Source organism: Balaenoptera musculus, chromosome 6, assembly GCF_009873245.2.
Source record: "Balaenoptera musculus isolate JJ_BM4_2016_0621 chromosome 6, mBalMus1.pri.v3, whole genome shotgun sequence".
Taxonomy (NCBI): Eukaryota; Metazoa; Chordata; class Mammalia; order Artiodactyla; family Balaenopteridae; genus Balaenoptera; species Balaenoptera musculus.
The window spans coordinates 65,028,104-65,048,751 of NC_045790.1; the positions used below are offsets into that span (position 1 = coordinate 65,028,104).

General features: G+C 40.1%; 1 protein-coding gene across 1 annotated transcript in view; it reads right to left on the reverse strand.

Annotated features, from left to right (window-relative positions):
• Nucleotides 1-20,648, reverse strand: part of DOCK8 (dedicator of cytokinesis 8) — a 222,501-nt gene that overhangs the window by 121,177 nt on the left and 80,676 nt on the right. The window contains exons 5-9 of the mRNA XM_036856043.1: nt 18,063-18,186; nt 13,538-13,750; nt 9,112-9,197; nt 5,496-5,562; nt 3,237-3,386 (exon numbers count right to left, since the gene is read on the reverse strand). Of these exons, the coding sequence (XP_036711938.1) occupies nt 3,237-3,386; nt 5,496-5,562; nt 9,112-9,197; nt 13,538-13,750; nt 18,063-18,186 (640 nt within the window). The remainder of the gene's footprint in view (nt 1-3,236; nt 3,387-5,495; nt 5,563-9,111; nt 9,198-13,537; nt 13,751-18,062; nt 18,187-20,648) is intronic.

Below are 20,648 nucleotides of genomic sequence, written 5' to 3' on the forward strand. Positions count from 1 at the left end.
CAACAAAAATAATATTAAAACAAAGCACGTGAATTACATTTGTATAATGGAATCTATGCAACCATCAAAATAGTGTCTTATGACAATATCTGATGACATCAGATGTCCATAATATATGTTTTTTGATTTAAAAAATTAGTACGAAGAGTATTACACAGTTTTGTAAAAAAAATCATAAAGGCATATTAAAAGGATGATAGATACACAGCAAATGTTAATAGTAGTTAGCTTTGTATGGTGGGATTATGTACTATCTTTATTTTCTTCCTATTGCTTATGTGTATTTTCTGTTTTTAAACAATAAACATGTATTATGCCTACAATAAAAGTTATTTTTTAACACAAAACCCACGAGACATATGTAGGATGTGAATAGCTCATTTTGTTTATTATTGCTTACAACATAAAAAAAGAGATATGACCTCTGTGAAAGTCAGGTTGGGGACTAAAACCTTCCACAAAATGAATAAATGAATAGAATAAATTATCTGTAATTGTCTCCCTGTATTTCCTATTAGGGCTGCTTCTCTGGATTTAACAGACTTGGAAAGGAACTTGAAAGCAGTAGGATGGTACAGCTTTTCACTTTGCTAACTGGCTGGTAATATGAATTACTACTGTCAAGCATCGTCTTCCATCTTGCTGCAGGTGCAGGACTTGGCTGGCCATAAATCTAGGCACCATGTTTAAGAGAAAAAAAAGCAGAAATTTAAAATTGTCTAACCCTCTGCTCAAAGAAAATTTAATTTAACTTATATGTGGAAGAGAAAAATGGATTTAGTCCCATTAGTCTGTGTTATTAGTTGAGATAATCCTTGAAGAAGAAGTTTGGGTCAACATATCCTAAAAGGCACACATTCTTAACAGGCACTATCAATTAGGCACAAAGTATTTAAACCAGAAACACCCAAGTGATGGAGGGTGTTTCATGGAGTTTCAAAGGAGATGGCATGGGGCTGCTCAATGAACATCTGTCTCAGGGAGACTGCAAGCATTAAGTCTCTCGTCTCACAGAGGAACTTAAGAACCCCTTCCCACTGCCATAGCCTGAAGACAAGGCTGATCCTCCTGAGAGATGCACCAGGTTGAGGCCATGGACACATAACACTCGAGGTAGAGACTAACCCATTTTCCTGTTAGTCAGCGATCATTCACCTATTCATTCGTTCAAAAAACATTTGTTGAGTCCTTTCTATAGGGTAGCTGTTGGGGAGACAAGGTGGTGAACATGATAAGCCTGGTCCCTATCCTCCTGAAATTTATGGTCGGGAGTTTATACAGCAAATTGGAAAGAAGCTAATTTTTCCATGAGGTCAGTGGATAGAAATGTGGTCTTTAAAATGAACTTTGAACAGAGATAAAGAACATTTTCATTAGAATCCTGAAGCAAAGAATGGGAATGCCATGACTTTGCATCTATGGCATGGAACCCACAGGAGAGGGATCTCCAGAATTTGGAAGGAGGATCCAGATTCGACCAGATCAGCAGATACTATTCCCTTCACCGAGTTGGACAAGGCTAACTTCAGGTACTTTGCGAGAAGGAGCTGCCGGCTGCTATGAGAGCCTACTATATGGTCCTTCAGGATTGATATGTAAAAGAAATGCCTGAGTCCTCATAACCATGGCAGGTAGGGGAAAGGCGCATATCAGAATTGCCTGGGAATTTCTTTAAGGTAAAGAGGCTACCCTCAGCCCTATTTAGAGGGAAAGAAGCAACAACTGTGGTATTACAATAAAGAAAAACAAATCAGAAGCAAACCAGGGACTGTCTTACTGAGTAGATTTAAATTTCTTATCTCTATCCAGACAATTTAGAGAATGTTTATCATTGCCAAATGAATGCATTTATACATCTGAAAATTTTGGAATATACTTAGTAAGTAATAGTCACCCATAGGTAGCCACTGATATTTAGCAGACTACCATGGGTTACCCAAAATAAAGTCATCCACTGAGAATTGGAATTGGAAGTAAAATTTGGATCTATGGAACTGGTATTGGCTTCTTTGATTTCCCAGGCTGGAGTGAATTTTAAAAGTAACTGCAAGCCGCTGCAGCTTGCTAGAGTGGACTTTAAGCTAATTTTCCTGTATGTCTAAGTCATATTGCAATGAAAAGGACACACATTAAGTTTGACAACAATGGATGTGTCTTTTCAGCAATAGAATTTTAACTCTATTTTCCAAAAACTTAAATAAGTTCCCTTCAAGCTATAATGACCTTTCAGAATCTTTGAAAAACAGTGTAAAGGGAGCTAGAATGGAAGGACATCTGCCTCTTGTTAAGTGACCTCCACATCACCTGAAGTCTTTGGAATCTGTATGCTACTCCCATGGGATCATGGGGGAATCAATGAGATTATGGACATAAAACACTGTGCTAACTAGAAAATGTCCCAATCCTAGAATGCTGGGTGTACATGAAATTAAAACACCAGGACTTTTTTTTTTTTTTTTTAATTTGAGGGTAAAGAGTCAATGAGACTAATTATTTGGTTTAAAGTAGATAAAATACTCAATGTTTGCTGTTAACTTCTAACCAGCCATTTTGGTGTGTAGAGAAAGTCTCTGGTTTTCTTACATCAGCAAAGAGTACAACCTAGAATGAAAGGTCTTTCCACTTAGAACTGCCCACAGATTTTGACTCTCACTAGACATACTCAGTCTATGAGATGGTGATGAAAAGGGAGAGAGAAGCTTGGACACTAGAACCCACACCTCAAACTGTCAGAACCTGGATTTTCGGACATTTAACTCTGGGTCTTTAGAAAAATGTGAACATGATTAGGAGACTCTATCTGAGATTTTTCTCCCCAGCAGCCTCCCAGAGCTGGATAGCTGAGGGTGTTTTCCTTGTTAGAAGGAAGGGTGTCTATACATGCCAGGCTTTATTCTGTAATTACAACTACTCACTGAGGGAGGTGTTATTATCTCCACTTTACAGATGAAGAAACTAAGTCTCAGAAAGGTTAGGTAATTGCCCAAAGTCATATAGCTACTAAGTTGCAAAGCCAGGACTCAAACCTAGGACTGTTTGACTCCAAACCCCATAGTCATTCTAGTACCCAACGCAATTTGCTTGTAAAGGAAAAGGAGTAAAGTTGAGACGGAAACAAAGCGAATCTCACAGAGGACATGTACTATTTTCTGATACCTCTTTCACTCTAAACGTGCACTGGGAGTAATGCAACAATGAGAACATCGGACTGTGCAAATCAGATTGTGTTGAACTACCTTGACTACTAGGTAGATGTCCGAGGATGGATAGGTGACTGAGAATACCGCAGATCTTGCCTGACTGGATGTGGCAACAGAGGGCGTGTGAGCACGCAGAAATCCTTTGAATTGGTCAGAGTTCAGGTCACAGTGAAAATTTTCTGAGATCTGTAAATGAGTGGCAAAATGAAAAATGAGTTATACCTATTGCTCTCATGGTCTAAACATGTTAAAAAAAAAAAGTGGAAAAGAAAAACCCACCGAGTTTCACCAAAGAAATCAGTATAACCGTAGACATGGTTTATGACCAGTGGCTGCTGGAAAATCTGATACATGTTTTGTCACAATCTCTAGATATTTCTGAGTCATTTGAGAGATGTCCTTTGAAACATTTAAATTTTTATTAACCCACCAGTATCTCCTGAATTTCAGTGATGTGCTAGGTAACTGCATTGAAGAAAAGCAAGGCATTACTTTGGCTCTCAATTAGTTTACAATCAAGAATGAGAGAAAAGGCAAATGCATACTAACTACAGTAAAATATAAGTGACCACACTCATACAAAAAAGCGCTGTGGAAGTTCCCGAGGGTGAGAGGTCACATCCAGTTGGGGGGATGGGGAATGCTTTCCATGGGGGAGGCATGTGAGATGGACAGGCCTTGAAAGAAGGTTCCGCCAAGCAGAGCTGGAGGGGGACTGTGAACCAGGGAGAGAGTGCAGCACAGACATCTCAGAGGCTGGAACACGTGGAGTGGCTTTAGTTAACATCGAGGAGCCTGGCTTGACTCTGCCTAGGCTCTCGAGGGAAGGAAAGCAGATGAGAGCCATCCTGAAGAAAGCCGGGCATGGAAGCTGAAGGGTTTGTTTTCAATGTTGCACGTAGTGAGGATCCATTAAAGATTTCGAGCAAGAGCATGTCACGATGAGTGCTCCTGAGCTCACCGGTGCGGTGTTACTTAAGAACCACTGTAGAGTTGGGTTTCCCCTTCATCACTAATAGATTTACAGCCAAGAAGTGGCTCCCGGGCAGAGACTACATTTACCAGCCTCCCCTGTAGAGTTAGGAGTGAGCATGTGACTAGATTCTTTCCAGTGAATTGTGAGCACAAGTGATGATGTGTCTCACTTCCAGGCTCCAGCACCACCCCACACCCACATCATCTTTTCCCCTTTTTTCGGGGGCCGTAGTGGCAGTGACAAGAGTGACTGGGGAGGGCACATATTGAAGATGGAGGAGACACTGCCACCTGGGTTCCCAAATGCCTGAGTGGAGCAGACCACTGTTGACCCCGCACCTCCCTACTCTGGATTGTTAAGAGACAAAGGCAGAAAATTCTCCTTCTTCTAGCCAGGGGTTCTCCACATGTGGCCCCCTGACCAGCAGCTTCAGCAACACCTGGGGACCTGTTCGAAATGCAAATTCTTAGGCCCCATCCAGATTTACTGAATCAGAAACTCTGGAGGTGGGCCCACCATCTCTTTTAACAAGCCCTCCGGGTGATTCTGATGCCTGTGCAAATCTGAGCTTTAAACCACTGTAAACCATTTAAACCACTTAAACCAGTAAACCACTTTAAACCATTTAAACCATTCAGCTTTAAACCACTGAATGTGTGTGTGGGAGGTCTCCTTGTTTTAGCAGCTTACCTACCCTAACCAATACAAATCTTAGTGATTATTAATATTTATTCAAAGTATACACACTTCCTTAACTACTGAATGGTTACGGGTAGAGGGGCAGAAATGTCTTCTCTGGTTTTGCTATTTGTGCCCTCCTCTAGGAGTTACAAAACGACTAAACATTAAGACATTCACGGAGAAATCTTTTCAATTAAAAGCACGATATACTTGGTGAGGTCTCTACCCGATGGCAAATTTAGACTTTCACTGCACAAAATGCCTTCCATTCATGATAAGCCTGTTTCACAATGCAAAAAACTCCCAAACTGAGGAAACATTACATGCACTGAGCTTGTTATAGCCGTGTTTAAATTGCTTTGTTTTATGTGTAACCCCATATGTCACTATTTCACTTCTCTATCTCAGCCAAGCTACCACCTCCAGCCGACTTTCTCTTAAAGATTCTTCAAAGATCATAAATTCCCAGGTCACTTCTTTAAAAACTGCAAAGGCAATAGAACTGGACATATCAAAGGTCATTTGCTTTCAAATCTGATGTGGTTTTCCTACATGGAAGTGAGATTTAAAAACATGAACCCCAAGACAGTGAACAACATGCGATGCCCTCAGGGTTGGGCTATTTTTTGCTGTCTTACCTTTTTCCTTTCTTTAACATCGTAGAGGGCAATGCTGGCAAACAGAGGCTCAATTTCAATCTCAAACCTGTCAGAGAAAGAGAGAAAAACATATAGTTTTAACTTAGATAATTCTGAATTTTCTGAAAGTGCCTGGATATATAATCTGGTTAAAAATGTAAGTTGTTTTCAGAAGTATTTGGGTAGCTCTATGCATGTGAGAATCACACTGGAATGTTAATGGAGAAATATGGGAGGTTCATGGAAAATTCCTAATCATTTGAGATCATGGTGGATGGTACATTCTCCCCAAAAGTGCTTGCTGGTGGCCCTGCTATAGAGAGCGGGTAGAACAGATCTTTGGTCTGATCCAGTATGGCACTTCTTACCATTGTAGTTGCTGTGTTTTCAGGGGATTGAGTCTCTGTCTTAGCTAAAGGTCTTGTTTACAGTTTACAGATTACTGCTAGAATAGAAAGCTCTATTATTCAATTTTAAGGGCTGGGGTTTTTCAGCTAGTACAAAAAAAAAAGTTCAGTTGCTTTTCTTTAGGTTAGGTTATGATGTGTGTGAATATCTGGCCCTTCCTAACTCCATTGCCAGGGCAGCTGCTGACCTGAGGTGGAGGGAGGGGACTGATCACTGCTGATAAACACTGAGGTGTGTGGATCCAATGAGAGCTGGAAAGAGCAGCTCTCATACGGCCCTAATTGCCGATTCCCCCAGAAATGGTGGGTTTGAAGAGAGGGCATCCCCAAAGCATAATCCTGCCACACGTTATAGGATGCACGTGGAGCAGAGGTGTTCACCTTCCGAATTTCTCAGGTTAACAATCCACGATACTGCCAGCTAAGAGCCCTAGTAGTCAGGCCCTGGATCACGGTTATTGCAGAAGTCATGTAAATTAGGTCAAATCTTGTTTCAAGGCATATGTGAGAGGATGGCCTTATCATTGGATAGCTTTGTCTAAAAAGAGGACTTTTGAAGAAGAATATTTGGGCAGAGGTAACCACAGACAAGAGTGAGTTGGTCAAATGGCACCTTTGGAAATGAGGCAGTAAGGCATGATGGCAAACTCGTAGGGCACTGAGTCAGACAGACCCGGGCTCTGTTCCCTCTCCCACTGCTTGCTAACTCTGGGATCTTAATCAGGTTACTTACTTTTCCCAGTTGCATTTATTTATCTGTAACATGAGGAAAGGACACCTGCTCTTCCCATTTCCTAGGGCTGTTGTAAGCATTGTGAAAGATAATGTGTGTGAATATGCTTTATAAACAATGTCGAGGAGCACCATTATCCACAGTAGCCAAAAGGTGGAAGCAAACTCAGGTGTCCATCAAGGGATGAATGGATCAATAGAATGTGGTATATGCATACAATGGAATATTTTTCAGTCTTGAAAAGAAAGGAAATTCTGACACGTCCTACCATATGGAAAAATGTTGAAGACACCGTATAAGTGAAATAAACCAGTCACAAAAGGACATGCATTATATAATTCCACTTATATGAGGGAACGGTGGGAGAGAGAAATGGGAATTATTGTTTAGTGGGTACAAAATTCCAATTCGGGAAGGTGAAAAGAGTTCTGGAGATGGATGGTGGTGATAGTTGTACAACAGTGTGAATGTACTTAATGCCACTGAAACACCACTAAAAATGGTTGTGATGGCAAATTTTACATTATGCATATTTCACCACAAATAAAGTTTAACATTATCATTAAATTTTTGCTGTTCATATTTAACCATTCTAGGTTTACCTATAAGAACTTGCTTTCTTTTATCCAGTATTCCCACCTGTGAGAAGAGCTACCGTTTATTTATGGAAAACATCTAGGAGACTTAGTGTCATGCATCACAGGGAAGAATTCCTCCAATCCCAAAGGGCATAGTTGCTGTATCTGATGAGCTTCCTGTGGTGGGTGGGTGAGTGCCTCAGACAATAGGGTGGATTTCCTGAACAATGAATGCAGAGGGGGACCGAGCAGCCACTTCCACTCAGTCCTCCTGCTGAAGGGCTAGGAGGTTCCCCCTTCTGGGTCAGCTCGCAAGGGCTAGAGTTTGCCTTTCTGTACCTGTTGCTTGATACAGAGCTCACTTGTTGGCCGCTCATCTCCGTGTGCAAGACAAAAAGTCCGAACCGCTCCCCCCATCCTACTGGTAGAACTGGCTTAAGGAGGGTGTTACAACATCAAGAGATCTCCACACCTGTGTAAGCAGTCACGCTGGCTTGTGTTCTGAGCAGAGAATTCGGGAGGCTCCGCAATAGAATCAGAAATTTATGGCACATAGGAACTTTGAGATCTGGTCTCACTACTTCATTTACAAGAACTCAAAATCCCAGAGGAGTCCCCAGGGCTGAAACATAGTCTTGAATCCAGAATCCAAAGGCTCTAATTGCAAACCAGGTGCTGCCTAAGGGGTCCATGAATTGACTTCAAGAGATGGATGACCTTCCTAATAGGGTATGAAAACATGTTATGCTTATGAACTTTTGCCTTGGTAGAGCATTCACAACTTAATATTTTCAAAAGAGCCTATGAAGAAGTGGAAGAACTCATTCTCTAAAGCAGCAGTCTGCAAAGAGGAAACGGAGGCAGGCAAGGACTCCAGCAGGTAGGCAAGACAATCCACTGGAATGCAGGAAGAAAATACTATAATTTATTTTATTTATTGAGTTCATCCTTCAAAATGCCTCATTTATATATGTTTTATAATATATATATAATATTTAATAAACAAGTACAAAATGAATACACACATGCAGAGGATGTGTGACTTTTAAATACAATCAAAAAATATGGAAACAATTGCTCTAAAGCAAGTGTGGCCCATGAGATGAATCCAGATTTCAGACATGTTCTTTTTGAAATGTGTGGTACTTAAGAAGGAAATGAGAAAATATTTAAGAAGTCAGGAAATTATGCAGAAAAATCTGGATTTCTAGCTTCTCTTTAAAAAAAAAAACAGACAATTGACCAAAATGGGCTTGTTTACTTGGATGGCAAGAATTGGCCCTAGCTAGTAGTGGGTGCCCCGTTGAGATAGTTTGCTGCAGTCCCCACTACTCTATATTGTCCACTGGCACTGAGACTGAGTTTTAGTTGCATTTTTCATTGTGTTTTAACAGTGGTGTGCTGGTAAATGTTTAACAAACAAGCCTCTAAAAAAAAAAAAAAAAGGCTCTAATTTGTAGCATTTTCTGAGTTCAGTGTTATAAATATTTCCACCATTCCACCATGGCCAATTTCAAGCTACCAACGTGACTTCACTGAATAAAGAGTTGGGAAGAGAAGTATACAATCAGCTCTCAGGAGTTAGAGCGGACTCCAGCACACCACTGGCTTTTATCGTTATTTTTCTTAATGTAGGCCACTTCACTCAATTAATTACCTACACGCCTAACCTTAGTGTTTTGCCTTCCCTGTCCTAGAAGAATGACTGTCAAAGGCTTGGCAGGATTAGAATCTGGGACTAGCTGACTCCAAACTCTGCTCTTTCTACTACCTCACAGGGCACTGTTAAAAGTGTGTTGGGGATCCTCCCCGATTCAAGCTCTGATGGTAAAGACACAGTCTGTATTTGAAAGGCAAGACAGACCTCAATGTAGTGGTTAGTGTCTGCTCATACTTACTTCAGGGTCAGCAACTTGACCAATATTCTGTTGCCCAGATGTTCCTTAGGACAGTCTGGTACCGGACGTATTTCCACAGCATCCTCCTATTGTTAATCACATTGCAAAAGAAATCAGTAGTGAATTCCCATGAAGAGCTCCAGTTGAAGTCAACTCGGGGAAGGGAAGGCTGCTAGCCGCCATGCAAGACAGCTTGCGTTTGCTTTACTTCTAATCGCAGAATAACACATTGACTTTTACAAGAGAGTTTATTATCCAACCCCTACGCTTTAAAGTCAGCATTTACAGCAAACATTTTCTCCTTTCAGAAAGCCAAGCATTTAAGACAAAGAGACCGAGGGAGGAAGGAAGGAAATGTGAACATGGATATGGCTTAGTAACATCCACCAGATGGCAATGCAAAATCTTATACCTATTGTTGACTTTTTTTTTTTTTTTTTTTTGGCTGGCTCTAAGGACACAGAATATTCCTCCTGCCAAAGACTTTACTAGTAAATATGTGAGTTTCAGGTTTGAGATCTGAGTTAGAACAGTTCACCTGAGGCTGTAAACCATTAAAACTATAATACAGTGTCTTTCTCGGTTTACTGTTTTCTTAAACAGATAGAGATTTGGGGTTGAATTTGTAGGTTCTAAATAGACATGTCCAGCTAGAACTTGCTGAAGTTCTAAGTATAGAGAAGCTTAGTAATGACAAATTTAAGAGATACGTCTGTCTATTTTACTACATAGGGACCAAGGGACTTAAAGGGAAGTATCAAGTCCCTATTGTAACTTTTAACATTCAAGTGTGAACTATCACAGTATCTTAAGTATAGTCATGCATGCAAAGATCAACAGTGCAAGTTTCCCTGAGAACTTTAATTCTTGCTCTTGTAGTAGGCTATACAAACTCTGATGAGTGGTCTGCAGCTCACAAGGGTGCAAGGAATAGAGCCATGTCTAATTGTACTTTCCTGGGCTATAAATGATATCCCAAATACCCCACAGCAACCAGAAGAATTTTTAAATTCTGTTCTGATGCCTACACTGAGCTGAAGTCTCTCAGAGCAAGCTGGAATTTTCAGCGTGATCAGAACAGACACATCTGAAAGGGAAGGGGCCCCTTACTGGAAAACCACCTCACCGTAAAGACACTCATGGGTTTCCAAGACTGCCTTTGGTCTGGATTCAAAACTCTGGGATCCTTTTTAGAAAGCTTTTCACTTCGAAAATTGTAAACATATACAAAGGTAGGAGAAGAATGTAACGAACCACATTTACCTATCACCTAGCTTTAACAATTTCGACTCATGGGCAACTTGGTTTCATCTATACTCCCTCTTACTACCTTCCCCCATTCGGTGTTGGAAGCTTAGAAGCAAGGCCCCAGATATCATATAATTTCATCTGTGAATATTTCAGTACAGATCTCTAAAAGATAAGGACTTTTTAAAAACATATACTATAATACTATTATTACTTTTTAAAAATTAAAAATAATTTCCTATTGTCACGAAATACGTAGTCAGTTCCAAACTTCCCCAGCTGTCTCAGTTTTTTTTATAGTTAGTCTGTTAATTCAGGTTCCAAACAAAGTCTACATATTCATATATTTCCTAACTCTCCTCTAATCTATATGAATCCCTTGCACCTTTACAGTTATCTGAAATAAGAATGTATTGCCAATAAAGCAGAAGAGGAAATGTGAAGTTGTACTGGATACCTGTTGTTTTTCTCTTCCTGGGAGAAAACAGATAGATATTTACAATGAGGGAGAGAGAAAGAGAGAGAGGGAGAAAGGCAGAGAGAGAGAGAGAGATTGTAAGAGAGAAAGGGATAATATGAGAGATGATGTTCTTCCATCAGCTGACCCAGTGGATCCTGAGGCCAACTCTACATCTGCCTACTTGTGATTTCATTATGTGAGCCAATAAGTCCCTACCTTTTTTTAAAAATTGGTTTTTAGTTGGGTTCCATCACTTGCAACCAAAAGAGTCCTAATGCAAACTCCTCTACGATTTGGAGTATAGTGGCACCCTTCTTATGGATCAAACACATAGGATGCCTTTTATAGAATCAGAGTGAATCAGGGAAAAAACTCACCTCATAGAAGCTTGGTGGTTGAATTCTACTTTTGCCTCCCCTGTATACTCAGTCAAAATTTGGATGTAAGAGTTCACCTCTCTTCTAACTTTTTTTCATCGGGAAATAAAATAATAATAATATAAAATAATTTCACTAATGTGGTGTCAAAAAATTCAGCACTTGTAATCATTTCATGGTAGGCCAGAATGTTACCCTTTATTCTACAGGACTTTCTCTGGAGAAAGTACAAATTACAAGAACAAATGCAATTTCTGTGTGTACAACTCCAACACATTAAAGGGCTGGTAATAGAAGCCCTCTAACATTTCAGACTTAGCAATTTCCAAATAACCTATACACTAATCACAAAGCATTCCTCTCCACTTGGTATGGCAGGCCCCATTAGGACATCTGCGAGATCATAACTTTTAGTCTCAACTGAGTTTCTGCATTGTTTAAAGACCATAAAACAAAATTCCTTCAAAATAGTCTATGATTCATCCTTGTAATCAAGCCTGGATATCCTCCCATTTAATCTCATGAAGGAGACTTTAATGAGCTTATGTCTCACTGGAAGTCTTCTCCTCACCCTTTAACTGTTTTCTCTCTACTGGTGTCCATTTTGGGTCTTTATTACCTTTTGGCACCTCCATCATGGAATTGGGAGGAAGAGGAATGCAAGTGAAGGTCATATCAGTCAGATATAATATTTCTTGACAAATTTGGTAAGAAGGTTTAAAGCTGTAGATGGCAACTGAAAAGTTACAAGATGTGATTGTTTATGTCATCTTTGGATTTCCATTAGGTGTGCTAATATACCAGGTAGTCATATATAGATAAATAAACAGTTAAACATAAAATTTGGAGTTAATGGGTTTGGATTCCCCATTCTATAATTCAATTTACCTGCTGAATCTTGAACAAGTTATTTAACCTCTCTGATTCTTACTTTGTAATCTGAAGATGGAGATGATAACATTGCCCACATAATTCATATTTACTTTTAATCTGCCTCATTCAGAAGAGGATTCGAGGCCCCTGACAATTAAAAAAAAGGATTTGAGGACATTGCAAATAAAATAAATAGACGAGAAAACCAAGGTGGTTGGAAAATAAGGATGAGAAAAAAAGAAAGCTGAAGTAAACTCAGGACACCAATAAGTAAGCCACCAGATTTAGTAGAGGTGAACAGAAATTTGACTCCAAGTAACGAATTTTGTGGAGCTGATTACAAGATGTGACAATCTCTAAGCATACACATTTTCTCAGTGGGAGCATAATTCTTCTTTGTCTGAAGGCTCGAGGGACAATTTTTTTTGGATCCTCATTGAGGCGGGTGCTGCATGATGAGTAGGTTAATATCCTCAATAATATTTGCACAGTGGACATATCATATCAAATAGCTGCTGTTTCCCTTAGTGTCTTTTTTTGCTGACCACTAGTAAGCTCATCGAAGGGCAAATAAGCAAACAATTCACAGGGGTGGGGGATTCACAAGGTGTGAGAAGGAGGCTCCCTGATGGTTTTGATTGACTCAAAGATCACATTTCAAATACTTAGAGGCATGGAAGGATGGCATATCTTTTATGCAAAATTTCCCTAAATCTTATTTCTTGCAACTCAGCTTTTAATAAAATTTGGACAGCAAAGATATATTGTGGTAATCCGTTTCTGGCAAGACGCAGAAATGTAGATATTCTGACATGCAGAACGGAAGGCTATGAGCCTCTTATAAAGGAGCCTGAACAGGCTTGAATAACGGTCATCCGCCATCCCATCCAAAGTGCCCCCAGGAGCGACCACAGGCAAAGCCTAAATCAAGTTGTTTCAGGTCAGCTCCACTACATAGAGTGGACAATCAGTGCATTGGGAACACGGCTATGATTATTTTCGGCTGGAATGTTTTCAAAGCAGGTCTCTCTGGTTGTTCATAGAGACCCTCCAACAAAAAACAAAAAATCTTAACAAAGCACTAACGAACATCAAGGCTTAAGTAATACATGTATTGATAGATTAGCTGCAAAACACACCTTCAAGTAACTTAATGGTTTGACTGGCTGAGTGGGCTTACTGCATGTAGACCCTTGGAATGTTCTGAGGATTAAATGAGACAGTATCAGTGAAAGTGTTTTGTAAAGTGCTACGAAAATCCTAGTTGTTATTAAGGAACCTCATCTGTATGATTGATCAATAATTTGCTCTGCTGTTACACAGGCTTGCCTTAGTGAAAAGAACAGCCCAGAAGTCACACAAGTAAGCATCCTGACATTACTATACAGTAATGACAAACAATAATATTTTCCTGGAGGCTCCCTGTGTCTTCACTGAAATTCTCCAGCATAAAGATGGTCACACCCACCTCATCCACTGATGGGTAAAGGGCAAAGAGCTCGGCCTGCCGATTGGTCCTCCGGGCCTCCTCATTCTGCTTCTCAAAGTCCTCAGCACTCACTTGTTGCACGAGGTTTTTCAGCCGCAAATCAGGCTGCAGGCTGCGGAGGTCAAAGTCACATGCAGTGATGGGGCCTTTCCCAGATACATCGCACAGCACGTTCAAGTGGCAGGGGCCTGCCTGTGAAAAAAGACATGTCTTGGTGAGAGAGATCGTGGCTCTAAAATGAGGACTAAAGGGTCTGGAATGTCTCAAGACTACTCCAGTGTGAGATTGCAGAGTTGGGCCTCAAAGAATTTCTGACAAGAATCACATCATAGCTTCCTGGACTGAGTATCCTAAAATTAAATGTATCCTTCCTGCCTGGAAGCAGGTAATTAACTCATCAGATGTAGATACACCTGTTCTTGAGGAAAAGTTTGAAAACAGTTCTGTATTGCTATTAGTTTGGGGCATGTTCTTTTCTGGAGATTGGGAGCCAAACCTCTTATGAATCCTACTCATGTCTTGTGCTCAAGCAGAACAGAACTGGAATAAGGTGTTTAAAAAAAGCAGAGACTGGACTGGGGAATAAAGGGACCTCATCCTAAGGCCAACTCCAGAGCCTGGCTTTCGAAACTGGAAAATAAGACCATCTGTGAGAAGCCTTCCCAATTAAGTTTTATATAAACTCCAAAGCTGAAGAGTATGTTTCAGAAGACAGAGATGTGGGCATGGGAACACTTTCCTACAGGACTGTAGTAGCAGTTACAGGAATAAACACCAGGAAAAAAAAAAAAAAAAAAGAGCGTCTGCTATTCCAGCAGTATTCACTCAGCTGCAGTGTGTTTGAAAAAAACTGTCTTATTTCAGTCACAAAGTGGCCACTTCATTCCAGTAGAAATGTCCTGGAAATTGGGAAATGGATACCTAACTACAGACTTGGCAAAAAACATACAACCATAATCAAGAATATGTTGTAAGAATAATAGATGGATCTGTTATAAACACCTGTAAAATTTATGGTAAAATGTTATTCTCGAAGTACTATTAAATGGACATACTACTGTACAATATCTCCATAATACATATTTTTGGTGACATCTGTCTAACTCATAAAAGTGTTACTCTCCTAGATCATAAATTTTATCTAAACTGAATGTGTTAACAATAATCAATGGTAATACTTTAATTATTAATACTTTTGTTCATCTTAGAATTTGTAAGATGCTTGGGAAAATGAATTGGATTTCCCAACACTCTTTAAAAGGATGTAAAGATGTAGATAGATAGATAGAGAGCTATTGATGTCTTTATCTATCTTCAGAATTTATTCTAAGGCCACAACTGGACAAGTGAGCAAAGATGTGAGGACAAGAGTATCTCTGGAACTCTGTAATAACAAAATAATAGAAACAACCTAAATGCCCCCCTCAAAAAGAAACTTTTCAGATTACGAGATTTTGGAACTTTCATACAGTGGAACGTTAGGCAGCCATTAAAAAAAACAAAAATGTGCTGTCATTGGAAGAGAAAGATAATCATAGTATATTGTCTTGTTAATAAAAAAGAGGAAGCTTTACAATATTATATATAATATAATTTTTATGAAATATATGTGTATCATGGATTCACATCATATATATATATTTAACTTACGAAATTCAGGCATTTGGCCTCACAATTCCACTCAATAAGGTGCATAAAAATGATTGAAAAGGGCTTCCCTGGTGGCGCAGCAGTTAAGAATCTGCCTGCCAATGCAGGGGACACGGGTTTGACCCCTGGTCCGGGAAGATCCCACATGCTGCAGAGCAACTAAGCCCGTGTGCCACAACTACTGAGCCTGCGCTCTAGAGCCCATGAGCCACAACTACTGAGCTCACGTGCCACAACTACTGAAGCCTGTGCGCCTAGAGTCTATGCTCCACAACAAGAGAAGCCGCTGCAATGAGAAGCCCGAGCACTGCAACGAAGAGTAGCCCCTGCTCACCGCAACTGGAGAAAGCCCGCGCACAGCAATGAAGACCCAACGCAGCCAAAAATAAATAAATTTTTAAAAAAATGATCGAAAGGGAGGATGTTGCTGGACTGAGCATCTCTCCATGATGAGTATTAGTCTAATACTTAAAACCACACCTCTCTTGTATAACTTGGCTCTGAAACCCAGCTGATGACGTGAGTGCTGTGTTAGTGCGCTGAAGGAATGAGTGTGCTTTATGGCTGTGCTGGATGCTCACCTTTTGAATTTACCCTTTTATGCTCTGCTCTGTGGTGCTGGGTCTGCAACTCAGCAAATCACATTTCTGCTTTGCTACCTCTCCCTTTAGGTTCTGCCAACAGGGAGCACTCCAGGGAGACGGGATGGCTGGGGGAGGGAGAAGGGACCGACCCCTTCCTCTCTGCCTGCTGTTCCTCTCACCTTGGTTGTGGCCATCGGTCCTAGTCTTCTGTTTCTCTGGCACTTCCAGAACAACCCTCATCTTACCTTCCTTGGAGGTATCAGCACCAACTGGGCAATTCCTTCTCCCAGGAGGTCTAAGTCCGGACTCCCAGCCCCTGTGAGGTCTCTCCTCTGACGACACCACTGACTAGGCTGTACCCCCTCCTCAGATATTTGAGTCCTAGCTCTGAGGCCCCTCTTCTGAGCTGCTAGGTTCTGATAACTCCAAGCTCCTCCCACTAGACCCATGGTTCTCAAACACGGTCCTGGGACCAGCAGTATCAGCAACTCCTGGGAAATGCTATTTAGAAATGCAAATTCTCAAGCCCCACTCCAGACCCAGTGAATCAGAAACTCTGGAGTGGGGCCCAGCCATCTGTGTTCCGACAAGCCCTTCAGGGGGTTCTGAGGAAGCTGAGGTTTGAGAACCACTGCCACAGACCCCAGGCTTAGGGTGGCGCACTGTTTCTTGTAGTTACAATTTCTGTAAGACTTCAATTTTCCTTTCTGGTTCTCGCAGTCCTCCAAAATGTGTTTAACCGTTTCCCTATGTTAAATTTCTTGTGTGGAAATACCTAGTGTGCCTTCTGTCTGACTGATACAAGGAACAATTTAGTTGGTCACCTACATGATGAAAGCTGAATTTAGTCAAAATTGCCAATGAAAAACCCCTGAAGTTTCCCACAGAGGACAGCATACGGATATCCCATTCCTCCGTAAGCCCACCAGGTTCAGCACTGGAATTGATGGTTGATTCCTCTGCAGAGATAAGTAGTCAGCCTGACTGTAGTTTGAAAAATAGGTATTATTTAAAACCTCTAGTCATATTCAGCATGGCGAGATGATTGTGTTATGAGGGCACCTGGAAGCTGAAAACTATACTGGTTTAGAAGAAGCCCTGTGCAAACTTGGACACATTTCTTCCTCTATGTTTTATTTTTCTTACCTATAAAACGGACAGATTAGATCAGAGCACTGGTTTTTAAAATCTTTTTAAAATTGTGTCAAGTATATATGCAACATAAAATTTACCATTTCACCACTTTTTAATGTACAGCTCAGTAACGTTCATTACATTCACATTGTTGTGCAACCAGTCTCCAGAACTCTTTCCATTTTGTAAAACTGAAACTCTATACCCATTCAACTATAACTCCTCATTCCCACCCCTCCCCAGACCCTGGCAACCACCATTTTAACTTTAAATATCTATGAATCGGACTACTCTAGGTACCTCATATAAATGGAATCATACAGTATTGGTTCTTTTGTAACTGGCTTATTTCACTCCGCATAATGTCTTCAAGGTTCATCCCTGTTGTAGTATGTGTCAGAATTCCCCCCCTTTTTAAGGCTGAATAATATTCCATTGTATGTATATGCCACATTTAGTTTATCCATTCATCTGCCCATGGACACTTGGCTGTTTCCACCTTTTGGCTACTGTGAATAATGCTTCTATGAACACAGGTGTATAGAGCACTGACTTGTAAACCGTAACTACTCTGTAATCGTAATAATAATAATAACAACAGCAGCAGCAGCAGCAGCAGCCAACATTTATAGGGCACAAAGTGTGAGCTGGCATTGTCTTAAATGCTTTACACACATTAACTCATTTAATACTCAAACAACTTCATGAGTTGGGTACTTTTATCATCCTTGTTTTCCAGGAGAGGAAACTGAAGTCCAGAGAGTTCAGTTATCCTGTCTGAGGTTACAGAGTTGGTATGTGACAGACAGTCTGCCTCAGTGTGGAGCTTTCAATCATACTGCAGCCTGCCTTAGGCTTGGGGGCACCTCTGAGTCTCTGCAGGAATCATTACAGGGATGGCCCAATTCCCCCCCTCCCCAGTTAGAGCCCCTCCACTTTTATCTATTTTCATTTGAACACCAATGTCTATAGCTACAAACAAGTTTGAAAAAAAATATCACTGACTCAAATGGTAGAATTCCTCCTATTCCAATATTCTATGAGTCTAGCCTTTTTATTAGTTTAAAAAAAGACTGACAGCATGCCATGGAAGAACGTCCAGTAACCTGGCCACCGTGTTTGTTGATAGGAAATACCTGAGTGCTGGGTTCACTGCACTCCAAGGTTTCTGACTCAAACGTCTGTTTCTGAAGCGTCTTGTGAAAATCTTTTCGGGATCCAGTCTTTTTAAAGCCGCAAATCTCCGAACTTCCTTGGTTTCTTTCATTGTTGTTATTAAATAAGAGAGAGTGTGGAAGGAGGGAGAGGGAGAGAGAGAGAGAGAGGCAAAAATCATTAGATTAAAATAAAAGTAATGGCTTAAGTGCAGACATGGTGCTGAAAGATCTTGCAAAGAGAGGACCAGTTGTAATTCTTCACATCTAATTATGCACCAGGCCTAACACAAGGCTCTGTTGTAATGAGATACAAACTTGCCTCCTGGCTGGTTCATTATTAAAGGCAGGAGTGGCCTGGGAAAATGCCACTTCAGAGGTGCGGCCATTTCAGCTGTGGGGCATTTGGCTCCAAGCTGAAGCTAAACTATGACCCTAGTGTAAGACGCTGGAATAAATCTAGCAAAGTGCAGACGCAGTGAATAAAGGTCGTTTGAAGATAAAAATAGAGGAAAACATTTAATCTCCAAATCAATGTTCTTAGTAATGAATAAAAAAGGCAGGACATGGTTAAGAAAAAATAGAAATAAATGATTTATGTACCGAAAATCTTTGCTGCCATTCTCAATAGCCACTCCATGCACGCCATTAAAGTTGTGTTTAAAAAATGTTGCAAATATTATATATCACTTATACGTAGAATCTAAAAAATAATACAAATGAATCTATACAAAACAGAAACAGACTCACAGACATAGAAAACAAATTTACAGTTACCAAAGCGGAAAGGGGGTGGGGCATAAATTAGGAGTATGTGATTAACAGATACAAACTACTACACATAAAATAGATAAGCTTATTTTTGTGTATGGTGTTAGGGAGTGTTCTAATTTCATTCTTTTACATGTAGCTGTCCAGTTTTCCTGGCACCACTTATTGAAGAGACTTTTTTCTCCATTGTATATCCTTGCCTCCTTTGTCATACATTAGTTGACCATAGGTGCTTGGGTTTATCGCTAGGCTTTCTATCCTGTTCCATTGATCTGTATTTCTGTTTTTGTGCCACTACTATATTGTCTTGATTACTGTAGCTTTGTAGTATAGTCTGAAGTCAGGGAGTCTGATTCCTCCAGCTCCATTTTTTTCCCTCAAGACTGCTTTGGCTATTCGGGGTCTTTTGTGTCTCCATACAAATTTTAAGATTTTTTGTTCTAGTTCTGTAAAAACTGCACTGGTAATTTGATAGGGATTGCATTGAATCTGTAGATTGCTTTGGGTAGTATAGTCATTGGGAATGACATATATATACTTATGTGTATAAAATAGATAACTAATAAGAAACTGCTGTATAAAAAATAAATAAAATAAAATTCAAAAATTCAAAAAAAATAAAATAAAATAGATAAGCAACAAGGATTTACTGTATAGCACAGGGAACTATACTTAATATCTTATAATAACCTATAATGGAAAATATTCTGAAAACATATATATATATATATACACATATACATATATAACTGAATCACTTTGCTATGCACTTGAAGCTAACACACTATTGTAAGTCAACTATACTTCAATTTTTAAAAATGTGTAGCTATGGAAAGGGTTTAATATGATGTCTAGCACTGTCACTGGAGAAAGAAGTTAGACCATCACAAAAAAGGCAACAGATATACGTTGTCAAATAATAACTATAGAAACCAACATGTGTATTCCCCATTTTTATGACTCAAAGGCTTCCTGGAAAATATGCTGCAAACTCAACCACACAAATATGCACCTGTTTTGTTTGATTTCCCACACTATTAGGAAACCACTGAGCAAGCTGGTAAAGGGACGTGAAATGAGGTTAGGATTTATTAGGCAGATCAAATGGAAGACAGGTAAAGCAGGAAATGTAGGAGAGCTACTAGCAATGATCCAAATACAGTTTATAACTCTTTGGGAGGGGCGAAGTGTTGGGTTATGCAAGTGGCACAGAGCAAGTATTCAATACTAAGTAAAAGAGGCCAGGAAAAAAATAAAAAGATAACTGCATGATTCCATTTATATGACATTCTGGAAAAGGAAAAGCTATAGAGACAGAAAAGAGATCAGTGGCTTGCCAGCGTCTGGGGGTAGAGAAAGGGGTTGACCACAAAGAGGCCTGGGGGAATTTGGGGGGTGGGTGGGGGTGTGGAACCGTTCTGTATCTTGAGCGTAATAGTGGTTACACAACTGTATGCATTTGTCAAAACTCACAGAACTTTAGTCTAAAAAGGATGAATTATAATTACCTCCAAATCAATGGACAGTTTCGGATTATGCCTGGCATTAATTAGGATAGTATGTACATTTAATAGTCATTCAACATAAGGGCTGATACTTCGCTGCGGTTTATTATAGGATGGTGGTCTCACTGAAGCAGAAGTGAATGGATTTAAGTCCTGGCTCCACAGCTTACAAGCTGTGTGACTTAAGGCAAATTACTCTACTTCTTTGTGCCTCAATTTCCTTATCAGGATAATAAGAATTAGAATAATACCTAGGTCATCAGTTCTACTGCATGCAGTAAATAAATTCTCA